Genomic DNA, 18,441 nt, shown 5'->3' with positions numbered 1-18,441 from the left:
CAAGTTCGAGTCCACAGATCTACAATTGTTAAATAGGTTCTTCATGGTTAGATGAGATAATTTCTATGACAGCACTGGTTCGATTTTGTGGTGCCTGTCAAGGTTTAGGATTATGGCTTAATTTAGGATTTTGGTTATTGTGAGTTATATGAGCTTGACTTTGGATTATGCTTGAATTTGGTATAGTTTTTGCTTTTTGAGATTGTACTTTTACTGTAGTATATATCTTTAATCTCTTATACACGTGTTTGATGTACAATTAAAGTTTATCTAATAAATAATGTTTTATATATAAAAAAAAATGCCCATACATGTAAATTACTCATATGGCTAGGTATATTGTACTAAGAATTGCGCCCAACACTCGTTAAGATATAGGTAGATCCGGTATAAGTTGTATCCAATACGTGCCTTAGTTTTTCCAAGTTGTTGTTATACACATAGTCCTCTTTGTATACATTTTATGTTGATATAGAATTTGAAAAATGCTTAATTACCCTAAATTATCTCTAGTTCCCTTATGTTATTTTTGGGTGGGAGATTGTCAAGTTTTAAGGGATTGAGACCAAGCTAGTAAGGAATTGACCACAAAACGTTGATATGATGGATTAAGAAAAGCACTCTAGCTATACGATCACAAAGATATGTATGAGAGTTTTGCAAATCCCTTTCACACGCCTCTGTAGTGGTTGTGGGCTTTTGTAATCTCATATCTGGCATTTTGTGATCAATTCCTTAATAACTTGACCTTAATACTTTTGGACTTAGAAATTCTTCACCCAAGCATAATCTTAAGAAAATATCAAGCCCTAATAAGGAATTGCTTGCATTTTATATGACTGGAGAAGGAAATTCATATCGAGAGTACTTATGGGACAAGCAGACTCAAAAGATAATAAAGCCAAGTTTCCCCTCTTTCTATATAGGGAGGGAAAACTAATCTAGAATGTTGTCACTAAATAATTATCATATTACATTTAATAATATGTATTAGTAACCCTAAGTCAAAATGTTCTATCTCCAATTGAGTATTATAAAATGTCAAGTTGTGGAACAAATTAAAACAACTCTCCTTGTTTTAATACTGCAAAAGTAGTGGATTTTAGTAAATTTTGTCCTTTTGAGCATACATATATAAAGATAGACTAGATAACTTGTCCAATTAATTATCCTTGATGATTCACATCAAGTTGTTAAGTCTAGGACTTCGTTTAGGTTTGGCTTTCTTTGAACAAAAATGTAATTCTTATTTATTCTATTATCACACCAATCTTATAGTAGAATTAGGATAGTAATAGGATGTTGATGAAGATACAAAGATGACAAATGCTCCAGCTCTTTCACTAAGCAGGCTTTTTTTTTTTTTTTTTTGGAAACCTGGTAACATTAAATGGCAAAGATGCCAAGCAAATACAAGGAAGCCTACCCAGAGGCAAGACACCAATAACAACAAAGAAAGTAATACGAGTGGTTCACAACAATACCACAACGCCACATCTAATGCTAAAGTGTCCCACATCGCATAACCCAAAAGGAAAGCTAAGGGGGGCAGGGAAGGCCGTCATTACATAGAACATGAACAAGGGAAGATGGAGGTCTATCGACCCAAATCTGATCACAAGCTTCCCTACACTTACTCGACACTAAATAGTCCGCCGCTTTCACTAAGCAGGTTTGTTTCATGCATGTGCATATCAAAATTGCATCTTTACAATTCTTGACTAGTGTTGTTTGTCTAGTCAAGTTTGGGCCCGTACATCGTTAAATAGTCATGTGACACTACTTCATATTCAGTTTAGTCATCATATTCTCTTTTATTCATGTCATATTAACAGTAGATGTGTGTTCACTTTGTCTTTCTGCTTCTAGCTTCGTCGTTTAGTGGTAACGAGTGGAGTGCATAAGCCCATTTAAAGAGAGGGGCGAATGAACGAGTTGTCCAAAATGCCCCTTGTTAGCTGTCGCAGGAAGTGGTGAGGGCTCAGGAAGTGAAGCAAGCTCGACCAAAGGACAAGTCTGTTTCTGCTTCGTTTTCTGTTCCCGATTCAATCTTCACCTTTCCTGAATGAAGAAAGAGAGTGAAAGAGAAGAGCTTAGTGAAAAAAGAAAAAGCGTCGCTTGGTGGGCCCCCTACTGTGGCGAATGCCTCCTCCCTCGTCTCTAAAATCTACAACAAACAAGTGGGAGAGGCAAGAATCAAACCTTTGAGCTGGCTATTTGTAACCATTTCACATAAATTTCTATAAATTTATGTAGATTTTTATCTACTGATGATTTAGGTTTTTGGTGAGTATATATATGGGGTTAGCCCTTAGCTCCCATTATTTTTTTGCCCTGCAGCTTCTTGAAAACCTTAGTTGCATAAAACTTCCTTCTTAAGAAGCTGTGTTTACATTCATCTCATAAATGGCTAGAGAATATCTCAGCCTTTGCATTCATAGTTGAATATGAGCTTGTAGCTTTTATATTTAGATCCTTAGGTAAGGATTCATTGCAAATCTTCTCAATTTGTTGATGTTCGATTGAGGAGAGGTGTCTCTTGTTGCTGGATCACATTCTACATATCATTTTAGTCTCAGTCATATCTCTAGTTTCAAAATTGAAGAGCTCGAGCAAAATCTGCCATATTGTGAAGACCAACCTTAGATTCTCTTGAAGAAACTTATGTTGCACAGAGGTACGTATGAGTTGCTACTTTACTCTAGCTTAGGATTTGAGTTTGTGTGTATGTGTGTACATGATTCTATGTATGAACTTGATTTTCTACTAATGAATGGAGCTCCTTGGAGTTCCCCTAGTTTCACATGTACAATTAAGAAATTTCCAAGCACAAATCTGTTTGTGTGCTTTATATCTCTCTAAATCTTAACTGTTGTTGTGAATATTCACATAAATGATGTCATTATATATCTAGTTGAGTTATATCTAACAGCTAGTATCTATTGGATGTTCTTGCTTAACTAGGATCTTGTGACTAGTCAAGTTCATGTATGTTATATAAATGTTTATATTGTTGTTGTTGTTTGTCAGTGTTATTCAGTGGAGGTCCTGAGTAGAATTAGGTACTATCAATGCCAAAGCCAAGAATTGTCTGAAGAAGGGGCCAAATTTAAAAAATTAAAATGTTATGGAAAAATGTTGACAGCCAAATTCTTAACATCAAGATAATCATTCTAACGACATGTTTACAAATCCGTAATCGGGTAATACTGGAATTAGAACATCTCAAACACAAACACAAACACAAATAATGACAACCCCAACCAAAATAATATGACCATGAGAAACTGAAGAAAAAAAAAAAAACAGAGAGACAACATAAGACTAAATTCATTAGACTGAAAATTGTACCTGAAACTGAAAGAATAGATGGAATGCATGTAAAATTAGGATGTGAATTTTCATGAAATGCTAAAATAAAGACCCATCAGCCATTGACATACCCTTGCTCCACTTGGGAAGCTAGAAATTTCATCAATCTTAGAAGTAGCTCAATTGGTAGCTCCACATACAACCTATTTTCTGTGAACACAAACTCCATCTCCACCTCATTTCTCTTCCTCATCCAATCATACCTATGCAAGCTCCTCATCAACTCCATCAAACAAACAAACAAAAAACTTTTTTTTTTTTAACCTTTCTTTCCAAAAAAAATGAAAAACAAACAAAACCCAACAAGTAAAAGAGCAAACATATTCCATGTTCGTTTCTTTTCTTAGTAATTCTTTCATATTATTCTTAGTTAGTTGTATGCTCTGAGCACGTTCCTGCTTTGGTATAATTGTTCTAATTGCATATATTTTATTTGTATGCATGTTTAAATTGGCTTCGTCACCCTCGGGTGTTCGCCAGCACGTGCCTACCCTAGTATGTGGGGATATCGGGGTTGTGGCGTGTCAGTTTGGTATTAGAGCATGGTTTGTTCAGAGCATACTTAGGATCTTCTCTTACTCTGGTAGTATGTCGGCCTTGATATCATTTGGATGTCATGGCTTTTGTTTGTTTATGTATTTCAGCACTGTTGTGCGATCCTCGTTCTGCTAGAATAGTCACATCCTGTTTGAAGCATTAGAAATTCATGTCAGGATTGTGCCTCAAGTTAGACGTAATTGATCGATTGACGACTTTCAACATCGGACCGATACTCCGCGTCATGCATTTCTTCGGAATGGCAGGCAGAGGCATACTTGTTGGGAGATCGCTCTTGACATTCGAAGTTCGTGTTGGATGAAATTATGGAAACACCAGTTGAAGGCAGAGTTAGTAGGTATCAGTGGGGTAAACTGAACCATTTTCCTTGGGCTTACTGTTTCCCCTGAATGAAATCGTATGGACCCTAGGAAAAATTTCTCAGTGAATGTTGTACCGATAATATTCTTGTCTATCCCAACCATGAGGTCAGTTTAGTAAACATCAACAACTAGCTTGATATCCAATTCCTCAAATGTCGACCTTGCTTAGATTTCATACCTTTCTTGGGAAACGTGAGCATTGCATAATATATTCTTACCAAATCCAAGGTTGTGATAGTTGGAAATCGAAAATTCTCTCGAGTGTCGTGGATTCTGAAATACCATTGGTTTTGTCGATTTCTATCGACGGTTGCTAGCAATTCTTTGACCATAGTTCTGCTTCCATTTCCTTTGGTTAGTAAAACAAGTCAGTTTTGGTTCAAGATGTTATCTCCCCTACCACTGTTCTTACACCCTTTGAGGACATCAATCAATGATGGTTACTACATAATTTGCTGTGCGCTGATGCAACGTTATTGTGTAAAGCTTATGCCTTTCGAACATCATGAAGTGAACTGCCCTATCTACTACCTTGAGTCATTGACTACCACTCTTACTTGAAAATCTAATGACACCCCTCCGTGGAGACTCTGGTGATGATTCGATGGTTGTCGACCATTTCACTTAGTGTACTATCCATCCGTCCAGGAGGACTATACCTTGAACCATTTAGTTGAATTCCTCATTTTTGAATCTTCCAGATTCTTTGAAATCTTGGTTCGTTTTAGCTCTGTCCCTTATTTCAATTTCACCTCCTGGTAGTAAAAGAAATCTTAGTTAATTTTGGGTTACTACTGTTCTTCGTATCATTTTTGAAGTGGACAGACTATACAGGAGAACCACTTAGACGTTGAAGTTTTTAGTTGAGTTAGTCAGTCCTTTAATTACACAATCAGTACCCTGTTGGGCGAATCTTCACTATTGGGGATTTAATATTCTTAGAGCTACCGTTGTAACAAATCATTGTGAATTTTGGGATCGAGGAAAAATCTATGTCTCCATTTGTAAGTTTCCATTAGAGTATTGTTCAAGAAGAGTTAGCGTTCGATCATTTCAAATTTCTATCACATGATTAAGTTATATGCTTACACGCATACAAGCTTCAAAATAGTATATTCAATCCAAAGATCTTGTACTATAGATTTGATGAACTTGTTTTGACTCTTAATTTCTTGAGTGTTCTTTTAGCTTCTTGACATGATTTCTCGCTCAATCAGCGAGGAAGTCATGATCGATCGATTCGGCGGATTTGTGCGCCCAGTTTCATATCGATGCTAGCACAATGGGAGCATAATCTTCTCGCGAGTTTACCAGATTTACCAAGAAAAGTTTCAAGTGGTCTTGAGGATTGAGCAGTCGTCCAGCATGGATTTGGTGAATGTAGAAATGTAGGTTATGAGGTTGACGATTATGGTGTAAACTTCCATGTGTGGCTCGAGACTACAATTGTCATTCGATAGATGTCGTCAGAGATATGGTTTCTCTAATTCAAACTTTTAGATTTTGTACCCCTCGATTTGGAGCGCGACCCTAGTGGATGGTCATGAAAGAAATGCTTTACGATATGTGTTCGTCTCTACACATCTTTCTGCTACTTCACTCTAGGATCTTATTGTTGTGGGAACGTGGACATCGAAGCACTTCTAGCAGTTGGACGGGTGAGCTCGGGGAGAGTACGGTAATGTGTTCGAGGCGTGAATTGGACGAGCTAGGCATATTTTCATGTAAGGTGCAAAATGGTATTTTGGCATCCTCGGGAATTCTCACTCGCTTACCGAGACAACAAAGGGTTATCGACGTTACAGGCTGTAGACTGTAATATCTAAGGGTGGAACTTTTTGCCAAATTACCAGACCAACCGTACCATACCAAAGTTGTGCCAAAAAATTTGTACCATTGGTGATGGTACGGTACAAACCATACCATACATTTTTGGTACAGTGATGGTATTCAAAACCATTATCAGTGGTGTATCGTATCGTACCACTACTATTAATATTATATCATTTATTTATTCATTTATATATAATTAGGTATTATTATCATTATACATGCACTTTATATTTTTTTCCTAATCATTTATCCAATCATCTCACCCTCTAACATCTACTTTCCCAATAGAAAAAACCTAAGCCTTCCTTCGCTGCGACTCTTCATCTTTTCACTCATCTAGCCACCGACTTCATCTATGTTGCTCCAGTTCCGGCGACTCTCTCTCCGGAGTCCATCTCATCTTCTCCTTCATCAAATTGAGATGTCTCTCTCCCTGGCTTCGTTTATCAAGTTAATTTTTGTACAATTTTAAAGAATGTAGAGATGGAATTTAGGAATCTTTGTACTATTTTTTTTAGGGATATTGAGTTCTTTCAGCAATTCTTCCATCTATTTACTTCTTGTTTCTTAAATGAATCTCTATAAAATTCTCAGAATTAAACAAAAAAGTTTTAGAAACCCAAAGAGAGTGGCCAAACGTTTGGGCCTTGAATTGGGTTGGAAAAAAAAAAATCAAATTTTGGCCCAAAAGAATGGCCCAAAACAAAGTGGTAATTAGCATTACCATACCATACCAACCGAACTATTTGGCATGTTGAAATTCAATATACCAAAAATTTGGTACGGTAATGGTAATAGATTTTGTCATACCAAAAGTTTGGTATGGTAATTGGTACATGGGTTTTGGTACGGTAATCGTACCAATACCACCCCTAGTAATATCCATGGCTTATTTGTTGGGTTTGATAAGCAAGTGGATAAGACGGCTCGTCTACGGCAACACTTACTAGTCAGCTATGGTTCAGACTTGACTCATGACATACATGCTCATTCTCGAAGCTCATGACACGACGAATGCTTGGCAAGGTCCATTTTCATTTTGGGTTTTGATTTTTCATGCAAATAGTTTTCTACTACATTATTTTATTTATATGGGTATTTTTGCCATTACAAATTTTGGGTACATTATTTCCACCCTTGGTTTTAAACTGAACACAAGTATTTGAATCGTACGTTTTTATATATATCTATTTTTGATATTTTATTATATGTATATTTTTGACCTTATGTTATTACGTAATAATTGGTGTTTTCAACCTTACGGTTTATACGGGTATTATACTACTATATTATCGAGGAAGGAAGAAGGTATAAGCTTGGAGGCATGTAAGAGGAATAATTGCAATCCAATCGCGATGGAATGACATTCTCTTTTATGCAGCGCTCTAACTTGATTTCTTCTTTGTATATATATTTATAACATATTTTCTCTCTATTTTCGAGTATCTTACTTATAACAAGTTATTTTAAATTTCAGGGATAAAATTTTCTTAAAGGGGGAAGATTGTAACGACCCAGTCCCCAAAAATTATATTTTTTATAATTTCAAAACATGAATTTATGAAAATGCCCTTCTAGGCAAATACGTTGACTTTTGTTGACCGCTTTGTTGTGTCATGTAAGATCCTTTTTTTTGGCGTATTCTCATAGTATTTGTCACTACGAACGCGTGGGCATAAACGGAATGCAATTTTTAGTTATAACGAATGATTTATTAACGAACGAAGTCGATGACAAAATGGTCAATTGATCATTTTAGGCTCCAAATTATTGGAGCAAAATCTGGGAAGCCATGTGTATAGCTATGATGGAAAGGAAATGAGAGATAAGGAGGGTGTGAACCAATCAGAAGGATGAGGTGAAGAGAGTGACCAATCAGAGAGGAGAGAAATGAGGGGAAAGGAGGGGGAGAGACCCAGCAAACCGGACCCCCTTTTTATGCCCCGACACCCCTTCGTGACCCTGTTAGGACCTGGCTTCCCCGTGTGATTTTCTGATGGTTTTGCACCATTTCTCCAGCGAATTAGGACACCCCATCACCTGCATCCATCATCATGACTCATTTTCTTCGCTGTCCACCCACGAAACGATGGAATTTGGCCCGTGTTCTGGCGAGTTACGACGGCAACTGTGTGCCCCTCGACGACAATCCGCCTTTTTCTGAAGGCAATCATATTAATCTCCTCCACCATTCGACTCCCTTTGAGCCCAGAAATAAGGTCCAAACAACCTTAGGGGCGGCGGAGCACCACTGACGGCAAATCGAATCTCACCATTTTTAGGGTTTCTGGTGGGTTCGAGACGAATTTGAGCTTTTCCCAGCCAAATTGGCCTTAGTCGCATGTATGAAATTTGCTCCACTCATCGAGATCTTCATTCCTGTAAAATTTGAGAATTTTTGGAGTTGTTCTATTTTCCTGTGAGTCAGGGCGGTCGATCGCCATGTGCAGGAAAAACCCAAGGTCCCTCCTTAAGTTTTCTGATGTGCCAAATCCAAATCTGCTGTCCATTTTTCTAAATTCTAACGTTTTAGTATAGTTTTACTAAATGGTCCCTAATTGTGTTTAGGCGCGTTGGCGGGAAGCGACATCATCCTTGCTAGTTCGAGCAGTTCTCAGGCAATAAAATCAATGAGTGGACCCCTTCTTAACTTATATATTTTTATAAAATATTAGCCTAGCATGCATTGCATATTTTATGATTGGAGCATGATTTATAATATGTTTTACGAATTTTCATACTTATGATTATTTAAATTGCTTTTACAGAATAATTATGATTTACGAAATATTCATTATTTATCGAGATTACATTTTTACTAAAGGTTATGAATTATGGGATTTGAGTATATGATTTTATATGGCTTTCAAGTATGATTTATTTTATGGTTTTATGATTGTGATATATCTTGGATTTATGAGATGGGACTTTGAGCTAGTGATCTCTAGATTTGATACGAGTTTTGAGATATGTTTTTGGGTACTTACCTAGTGGGTTATCATACGGCACATCCGTACATCACATGTATAGATGTCTATGGCCATAGGACACGGATGATAGAGGAGTGAGATATGATATATTATATACCCCAACTTCAATGTCGAAAGCAATGTCAAACAGCTTCACTAGCCACGGCTAGTGTCGGTGTGGATGTATGTTATTTTATACAGCTTCACCTTTGGGTGATGGACAGGTTATTCAGCTTCACCTTCGGGTGATGGACAGGTACTGCCTTCGGGCGACTATGATACACCCAGTTGAGTACAACACGGATACAATTTACGATGTTTCACACATTTTTTCACGGCATGCTAGGGTTTTTCATAAAACCTATATGTAGTATTATATATATGTTTTCAAAACAGGGGGTTAGTATGCTCTAAAATAAATTGGTTTTCGTACTATTATTATTATTATTATTATAAATTATAGTCCACTCATCTTTTATAGTTTTGCGCCCCCTCAGGAGTTAGGATCGAGGCACATGATCTCGGCGTCAGGGCGCTTTGGCTTAGTTATCCTCGAGTCTTCTCATTATAGGTATCATTTCCATGTTCATATCTTTTCTTAGTATATTATTTCATATTATTCTTAGTTAGTTGTATGCTCTGAGCACGTTCCTGCTTTGGTATAATCGTTCTAATTGCATATATTTTATTTGTATGCATGTTTAAAATGGCTTCGTCATCCTCGGGTGTCGGCCAGCACGTGCTTACCTTGGTATATGGGGATATCGAGGTTGGGGTGTGTTAATATTTGGAGAGAAAAGAGAAAAATTGGAAATTGGAGATGGTAGGTTTTGATAAGCTCACTGTGGTTGATGGTGTTCTTGAAGACTAGGAGAGATCTCAACAAATGGGGGTCACAACCACCTAAACCCTAAAAACCCTAAACCCTAAACCCTAAACTATAAACCCTAAGTCACAAGAATCTATGAGAAGGGAGAAAAGAAGACCATGGTGTTGTGGGGGTAGAAAAAGTAGAAAACGGAATAGTTCCATGCAAGTCCAGAGGAATCGGAGGGGCATATTCTCGCTCTTAGGGTCAATTTCCAATGACCGAAGATGCAACTGCACCTTCTTGCTTCCATATGGCTTCGCCACTGGGTACTATAGTGTCTATTATTATACATTATCATAGACGATTCTGACTAGTGCCAATTTCATAGGTCAATACTTGTTAACATGAAAATGTCCACGTCTTTCCCTTTTCATTTCCTCTGTTCCAAATAATATCTAATCCATTGGTGGAGCAGCTGTTAGCTTGAACAATACAGGGAAATAAGTTTTTTTTAATGAAATTATTTAGTGAAAAAGCTTAAGGTTGAATAGATTCCTTTACAATCTAAACGCCTTTAGTGGTTGGATGCAGTCAAGAATGCTTCTGACTTAATTTATAGGAAGAACCCTCCTTTCACTTATAAAGTTTGACAAAACCCTAGTTTTTGCTACCGCATGAATTTGAAGGGTGACACACACCCACGCACAAATTAACTGAAAACCCTAGAAACTAAAGGTGATTTAATAAAATTGTTTTTGTTTTGAACATTAATAGTACATTGGATGAATTTGCCTTCCTAGCTAGGATTAGTGATCTTGTATTTAGTTTGATAAAAAAAGGATATGTACTAGACAAATTCATTTGCCTAACTTGAACTTAAAAACGGTGAGCTTAACACTTATATGATCCACAGTCAAACACGCTAGCTAATTTACAGCACATCATATATGTTCTTCGTATCTTCCATATATTTTTATTACAATATTGTGAAGCTGATCACATTAAGAAAATAAAACACGATAAATTCTATCTAATTTATAATGTGCCATGAACAAGTCCATCGAGGGGAATATTTTTTTTTGTTTTTGTCACTGAAAATATATATTTCGTTTTGCTTGCAACGCTCTATCATGTGACCAAGTTTCAACTTGCAGGGGAGATCTTTCCCAAGTCTAGATTAGCTATTTGTATAGTTTAAACCAAGAGTACGAAGGTCTGAACACTTGCGCAGCTAATTTGTTTGGCATGTTCAAAGTGTTCAATAATCCCAGAAGAAATTTAGGGCAAAAGACCTCCCATATTAATTTGTAGCATTTAATTGCTCATATTCTTTAAACCTACATGTCATGCATGCATGATTACTTGTTTCTTTACTCCAATAGTAAAATTCTTTGATTATATAACACTAATCAGATTAATGCAAGATCTGGTGCTGAATACTTTACCCCCAGATCAGCCAAATCTGAGCTTTTTTATTCTAAAGAAAATACATGTCAACATCCTATATATACTTTATGTCTATTTTGTGTAGGATTACTGCCAAGACCTAACAAATAACCTGCTCTTCATTGACCAACACTCCATGCCAATGGCTATGTCACTTGTCAGATACAGATAGCATACTCCTTTTACCATTTGCAAAAGAATACTAAATTGTCAACAAACTCAAGCTACTTATTCAATATAGTTGGGCTTAATAATTATTTCTTTTTAGAGTGATGCCTTCCCCTATGAAAAGCCGCACCACAAAAAATATTCCAACCATGTCAAAGCTTTATGATGATACATTTCATATGATATATATCCCTGCTTAATTATTACTCCCACTTTTTCCTATTGGAAATCGATTCGAGCAAATATCTATGCATTTTAAGGTGCTGCTCTTCTTCTAGCTAAACTCAAATTACTCAGCCTTAACTATGATCAATTACAGAATGATAGCTTCTTCAATTCTTCAAGTCAACTGTAAATTCAATTGAGTGAAAGAGTTATATGTACGATATATACACATATGATTTCTGGTTGCTCACAAAACTGATGGATCCATCTAATCATGATTTCTTTGATGCCAAAGATTAATTTCTACATCAGTCATATCAATTGGTCACGACATATTGTTGTACAGATTCGGAGCAAAACACTATGTACCAAACTATTATTGGTCTTTGGAATTATATTATTTGATTTCATTATTTATGGGTCATTGTGGTTTCACACAGTTTAACTAATAGCATCTCGTTAAACAAAATAGTTGTAGCCATGTTTTTGGTCAATATAGCCATTCTGATTAGTGGAAGGTCGTTTTGGAAACATATATGGGACTTACAAATATTTATTAGTTTGTTATATACACACAAAACACTATGTACCAAACTATTATTTTTAAGATTTGCTTTTCTTAGGGTACGCTTGCCATTTATGGGTTGATTTGGCTGTGCCTTGGCATTTGCGGATCCATTTTGAATTTGGTTCCTTCACGGCGGCTATTCCGGTGGTTGTTGGTCAGAGACATGTGGTGTTGGGCTGTTTCTATTTGATAGGGATTAAGGTTTTATCCGCTGTTTTTATTTTTGGGCCTACTGTTTTTGATGTCTTCTTGTATTCATTTGCTATTGGTGTTCTTAACCAAGTATTTTATTTCTTGCATATTTTTGTACTCATTGAGAATTATAACTATGTGGATATGTGTTTCCTTAAAATGAGATCGGGAAAATTATAACTTATTACGATATAGAATTTATTCTAAAAAATACACTACTAGTCCCAAGTTGAAACCAAAATTTATATGACTTCAAAGAGGTTATTCCATTACAGAGTAATACTTTAAATAGGTTTTACTATATATTAGTTATTCTAAAATGTTATATTGTTGCAAGAGGATCTCTACCACAGTCATAGAGAGGAGTGTTGCCTTACAACGGGTTCAAACCCCGTTGGCTCCCTAATATAATAAATTTGTTGTCTAAAAAAATATTATATTATTATTTAAGGAGTTTTAATGAAACACTCTCGGTATTGTTCATTTTTAACGAAAATCCACATTTTTTACCTTTCCCTGATACTATTCACTACACTTTTATTTGTCATTTTTCATTAAGACTAAAGTTTTTTTTAAACTTTTCGTTAATTTTATTTATTATTTAGAGAATGGGATCGTTGACCATGTAAATCCTGTCATACTAAATTAATAAGTGATAATTGCTCGCAGCTCACTAGCTTATAAAGTATGTTCGTGCATGTCATGCATGCCTGCAAAATAATGCACCCACCTAAACCAATCAAATCCGACACAAGAGGGAAACTTCTGTCAATATTGAAGAACTAACAACTTTCTCCGATTTATAATCATTGGACTAATTAATATATGAAATCATATACAGCTTCATGGATAATAAGAGTTGCATGCAGCATACTGCACGATCAATTATGCTTCAATGCTCCTAATATGCGTGATGTTTCAATCTATCTAGCAGGTAGTAACTGGGTTCAATTGGATGGTTGCCTCCAATTATTGTCTTCATTATTTGTTTTTGTTACATTGAAGAGTTACGAATTCTGAACCGAGACTCTTACAAATCACTTTACCCCATGTTCATTATTTTTACTGAATGCAAAATCTCGGGAATATCCTTTCAATGTATGTGTGTGTGTGTGAGGTCTGTTTTATTTTCTTTTTAAATAAAAAAACTATTACTTAATATGTCCTCATATTTGCTTTTTTTTTTGTCGAATCCTCGTACATGCTATTGAACAAATATATATATATATATATATATATATATATATATATATATATATATTTTGAACAACACAAATATATTTTGTATACAACGATATTTTGAACGTTGGTATCAAAATCGTCATTCACAAAATTTTAATTTAACACTCTTTATAAGTGAAGATAAATATCACTTAATTATAAAGTATCTTTTCTTATTTGTACAAATGAGTTTAAGGCCTGAAATTGAGATAAGTACTTTTTTACTTCTGGAGTCGTTTGGAAATACATTTAAATGACTGAAAATGTTTTTAGAAAAAATATTTTTGGGTTTCAAAAACACTTGATGTGCTTTTCGAAAGAAGTACTAATTGTATGTTTCTTTCAACAAGCATTTCAAGTGTGTTTTTTCATGATTCATTTGTTTTTTTTTTTAAAGTCCAAAAACACTTTCACTAAAAAAACATTCAGTCATTTTATAGTATTTCCAAACGAGCCCTACACCTTTTAGAGAGACAATGCGAGATTATGCAATCACTATTGCATATATAGATTAATAATTTTGGTTATATTTTGAGATTAAAACAAACAAATTTGTTTGTCAATATGTATAATTATCATATGAAGTTGGTATTTGACCAACCTTTTAATCTTGATGGGGATGGGTTTGACCGACTTTCAGGAAACAGGAGAAATGGCAACCACAAAATTCGGGGGTTTCCGCAACTGAGATGACGTGAGGGGCCAATCAGCAAGACATAGGCGTGGGAAAGGAACAGAATGTCACTCCCACGTGCCACATAAGGTCAAATGACGGTGCCCAACCCCTAACACGTGTAAGCTTGTACATCTTGACCACCACACCACACCACACCCCCTTTGTGGTCCCAGACCTAACCCTAGATAATACACATACAATGAGAGTTACCATTTGAATCGGAAGGTCATAAAAGTGTCACGTTGTAAAAGCCGTTGCATTCTAATTTATGACCGAGCATCACGCGACATGTTCACATTCCTGAGACGTAGGGCTAATACTCACGTTAATGGATAGTGAGTGTTTTGGAGTGCTTTGGGTTCATGTTATAATTATTTTGCTTTTTAGTTTTTTAATTTTTATTTTATTTTATACCTTTTGGGTTATTGATAGAAGGAAAATATATAAAAAAAAAAAAGACGGTTGAAGAAGAGTAGATGGAGGATGACGAGAGACGTAGAAGTGTAGAAAAAAACACAAACATAGAATGAAGCTAAAAACAAAAAACAAAAAAAATATTTAAAGTTGTTTTCATTAATTTTTTTTTTTCATTCATCCATCCTTAATTTTTTTTTTCCACTCTTCCACTACTCTTCTTGGTACCTCTTTTATCTGATATACTTTTTTCATATTTCAAACACAAAAAATTATATTTTGATAATATTTAATTGGAAGGAAATTTATAAGAAAATAAAGAAAAAAACCTATTGCCTATTAGCAATTTTTTTTTTTTATCAAATTGAAACTGCCAAGTGTGCAAAGTAGCCAAAAGTAGCGAGCTAGCTAGCATCCCATCAGATCAACTCTTCTCTCTCTCACTCTCTCTCCCTCTCTCCCTCCTATTAAAAAAAGGCAAAGATAAAAATCAAACCTAGAGCTCATTTCCTGTAAAACGAACAGAGCAAGAATCTCATCCCCATCTCTCTCACATCTCTCAAAGTTTCGTCTTCTTCATCTCCCTCATCTTCTTCTACCATGTCAAATGAGAAGAAAAATCCTTACCAGTACGACCCTTTCGACTACAACCACCATGAGATCAACAAGTCAAGTTTTCCATTCTTCAACTATGGTACTTCCTCCATATACCAAAATCCCCCACATGACCCCCAAACCCTAAATGGGTTTGGATCTGATCATCCTAATTCGTTCATGAGCTTTACCGACTGCCTACACGGATCATTGGACTACAACACCCTCTCGAAAGCCTTCGACATGTCGTGTTCCTCATCGGACGTCATTTCTCCGCCGTTAGATCATGACAACAACTCAAACAAACAGCAGGCTGCGGCAGCAGGTGTAGGAGATCACTCAGTGGGGACTAATAGTACCACTGAAAACCCTTCGACACCAAATTATTCCTCAATATCTTCTTCCCCTAATGAAGCTGCTGGTGCTGGTGCTGTTGCTGTTGCTGTTGATCATCAAGTTTTAGATGAAGATTCAGATCATAAGAGCAAGAAAGATAAACAGCCGAAATTACGGTCTGATGGAGATGATGAAGACAAGTCAAAGAAAGGGTAGGTTTGTTTGGTTCCTTGTTGCAAGATTCATGGTAAAGGTTAATTAGAAGCTTTAAGGTAGATATGGATAAATAGGCTCCCTAGCGTGACTGTATTTTTTCTGAAGGTAGACTTTCAAAGCCAAACTTTTTAGTGCATTTTCTCCCTTGTGTCTTTAATTGAAGAGATATTTATTTAATTATTCGCTTTCATTACTTTCCTGATTAACCCTAAGCCCTAAAAGAAAAAATGGGATCTGTATCTAGAACCCTAATCACACACAGATAAATACATTATATATGTCACTTTTGGGTACAAACAAGTTTCAAGAAAATCTATATATCTAATTTTCTCGGATCATTGTTGGAAACTGGCAGGGTTTAGGTTGTTTATTTGTTCTTTTAGTTCTTTTATTTCTTTTATTAGGTAGTGCTAAATGTTGACTGAAGTTTCTAAAACTGTATGATTCAGGAGCAAAGCAAAAAAGAAAGAGAAACGGAAGAGGGAACCACGGTTTGCGTTTCTGACTAAGAGTGAAGTGGATCACCTTGAAGATGGATACAGATGGAGGAAGTACGGACAGAAGGCAGTCAAGAACAGCCCTTATCCTAGGTTAATATATATTGATTTCTTAATTTAATTCCAGTACCTGAACGTACATTCCTACAGGAAATAAAAATTCCAACTTATAATTATTTAGTAAACTAATCTCCAATTTTTCAACAGCCGTTATTTTCTTTTTGGCCAGTCAATAGCCGTTATTTGATGATGAAATGGTTTTTATATGCAATTCGTATCTGTTACTGACCATTAGTATTATAGTTAAATAATTTGCACTTAGTTTATGAAGTTTTTTTTTTGTATAACGACTCTGAGATAGAGATTTGGGTTGAACTGTAATTAAGTATCAAATTTGTCACTCATCGTAGTCAAACTCTGAGACCTTTGATTTAGTAGAGAGAAATATTACTAAACTGAAGTATTAGTGGGTGCATCTAATTATGAAGTTCAAACTCCTTATAATTGATCTAGTACATCTTACTCCATATACTTATTATGTTAGCCTTCAAATTAAACCCTAATAATCTTGTAAATATCTGTTTTAATAGCTAGCTATTGATCTAGCGGTTAATTTTCGCTCCACTTGCATATGTTCATTGCATAAAATTTTCCTTTTTCATTTCTTTCTTACAAAATCATATTATATAACATGAGAAGTGTATATAATTGATACATATGGTGAACTCTAGCACAAGTCTTAATTGTTATTTGCTTAAATTTTCAGAAGTTATTACAGATGCACCACACAGAAGTGCATCGTAAAGAAGCGTGTTGAGAGATCATTTCAAGATTCATCAACCGTGATCACAACATACGAAGGTCAGCACAACCACCAGTGTCCGGCAACACTCCGTGGAAATCTCAATCTCAACGCTGTCGGAATGCTGTCACCTAATTCACTTTTGGCATCGGCATCTTTGAGCGGATCAGCAAGATTTTCACATGAATTCTTAGCTCAATTTCTCCCAATGGACAACCAGTTGCAATTGCAAAGTCATCAACATGATCATCCACCAAGTTCAACGTTATACTCAACCCTCATGAGTCCTCATCGTCATCATCATAATCAGCAGCAGCAACAGCTACCTGCTTCTGACTATGGTTTGTTGCAAGATTTAGTTCCCTCATTTAGTCACAAAAAAAAGCCATGAATATTTGTGAGTACTTTTCGAGTCGATTGGCGGGCAACTATATGCACCAAAACTATGATATTTCCAGTACTGTACGTATATATAATTTCTTGGTCTAGCTATCTCATTATTGCAATACTTTCTTGTATGCACGCTTTCTGTGGCCCTGATCTGTCTCTTTTTCTCATAAACTTTTGTACTTAGATTTGCTTAGATGGGCTGAGAAACAGTATGGCTTTCAAGGAATCGCATTCAGTGAGTACCAGTATATATAATTCTGAGTACTGCAGTGCATATATATTGTTCCTGTGGTCTTAAAGTTAATCTACCATAAAGCTTCTCTAATTGTTAGTGAATGAAGGTGCTTCTTTGAAGGAATGGCAACCTGTCTAGCTACTCTAGAGGGCTAACAGTACGTGAGAAGATGGGCTTAACTGCAGTGCATATACGCATGTATGCAAATATGTATGTATAGCTACCATTGGAAAACGAGGGGTTAACTGTAAGAAATGGGGTTGATTAACTTGATTGGAGAGCATGGTTAGACCTACATATATAAGAGGATTAAGGTTTTCTGTGTTAGCGTTCAAATAGCTTACATATATATGCATATTTTAATTTGATTAAGAAAAAGCTTCTAAATATATATGTGAATTAGAGCAAACCATAATAATTGGTATTGAACTCGCCTAGGAGTCAAACTTTTTTTATTTTTTATTTTTTATACAACGATATATTTACACTAAGAGATAGGAAAATAAATTGTTATTGAACTCGCCATTTATGTGGTTTGAACCTAAAACTTCTATGAAAAAGAATATCACTAGACTGTAGTACTAAGTGACATGATAGTCTAACTTAAGATATTCTA

General features: G+C 35.7%; 1 protein-coding gene across 8 annotated transcripts; it reads left to right on the top strand.

Annotated features, from left to right (window-relative positions):
- Positions 1-15,187: 15,187 nt before the first annotated feature.
- Positions 15,188-18,149, top strand: LOC126583956 (WRKY transcription factor 71-like). 8 transcript variants are annotated; one of them, XR_007609894.1, is made up of 5 exons: positions 15,188-15,897; positions 16,351-16,491; positions 17,165-17,662; positions 17,775-17,825; positions 17,946-18,149. XR_007609894.1 is itself a non-coding variant. In XM_050248512.1 (3 exons), exons 1-3 carry the CDS (start codon positions 15,356-15,358, stop codon positions 17,589-17,591), a joined length of 1,110 nt encoding a protein of 369 aa, XP_050104469.1. In that variant the 5' UTR covers positions 15,188-15,355; the 3' UTR covers positions 17,592-18,149. The 8 variants fall into 8 exon arrangements, 1 of the variants encoding a protein (XP_050104469.1); XR_007609893.1 differs by having other exon boundaries at positions 17,932-18,149; XR_007609892.1 differs by having other exon boundaries at positions 17,923-18,149.
- The last annotated feature ends 292 nt before the right edge of the window (positions 18,150-18,441 follow it).

This window comes from Malus sylvestris, chromosome 9, assembly GCF_916048215.2.
Source record: "Malus sylvestris chromosome 9, drMalSylv7.2, whole genome shotgun sequence".
In the NCBI taxonomy this organism is placed as follows: Eukaryota; Viridiplantae; Streptophyta; class Magnoliopsida; order Rosales; family Rosaceae; genus Malus; species Malus sylvestris.
This window is presented reverse-complemented; position numbering and strand designations above follow the sequence as displayed.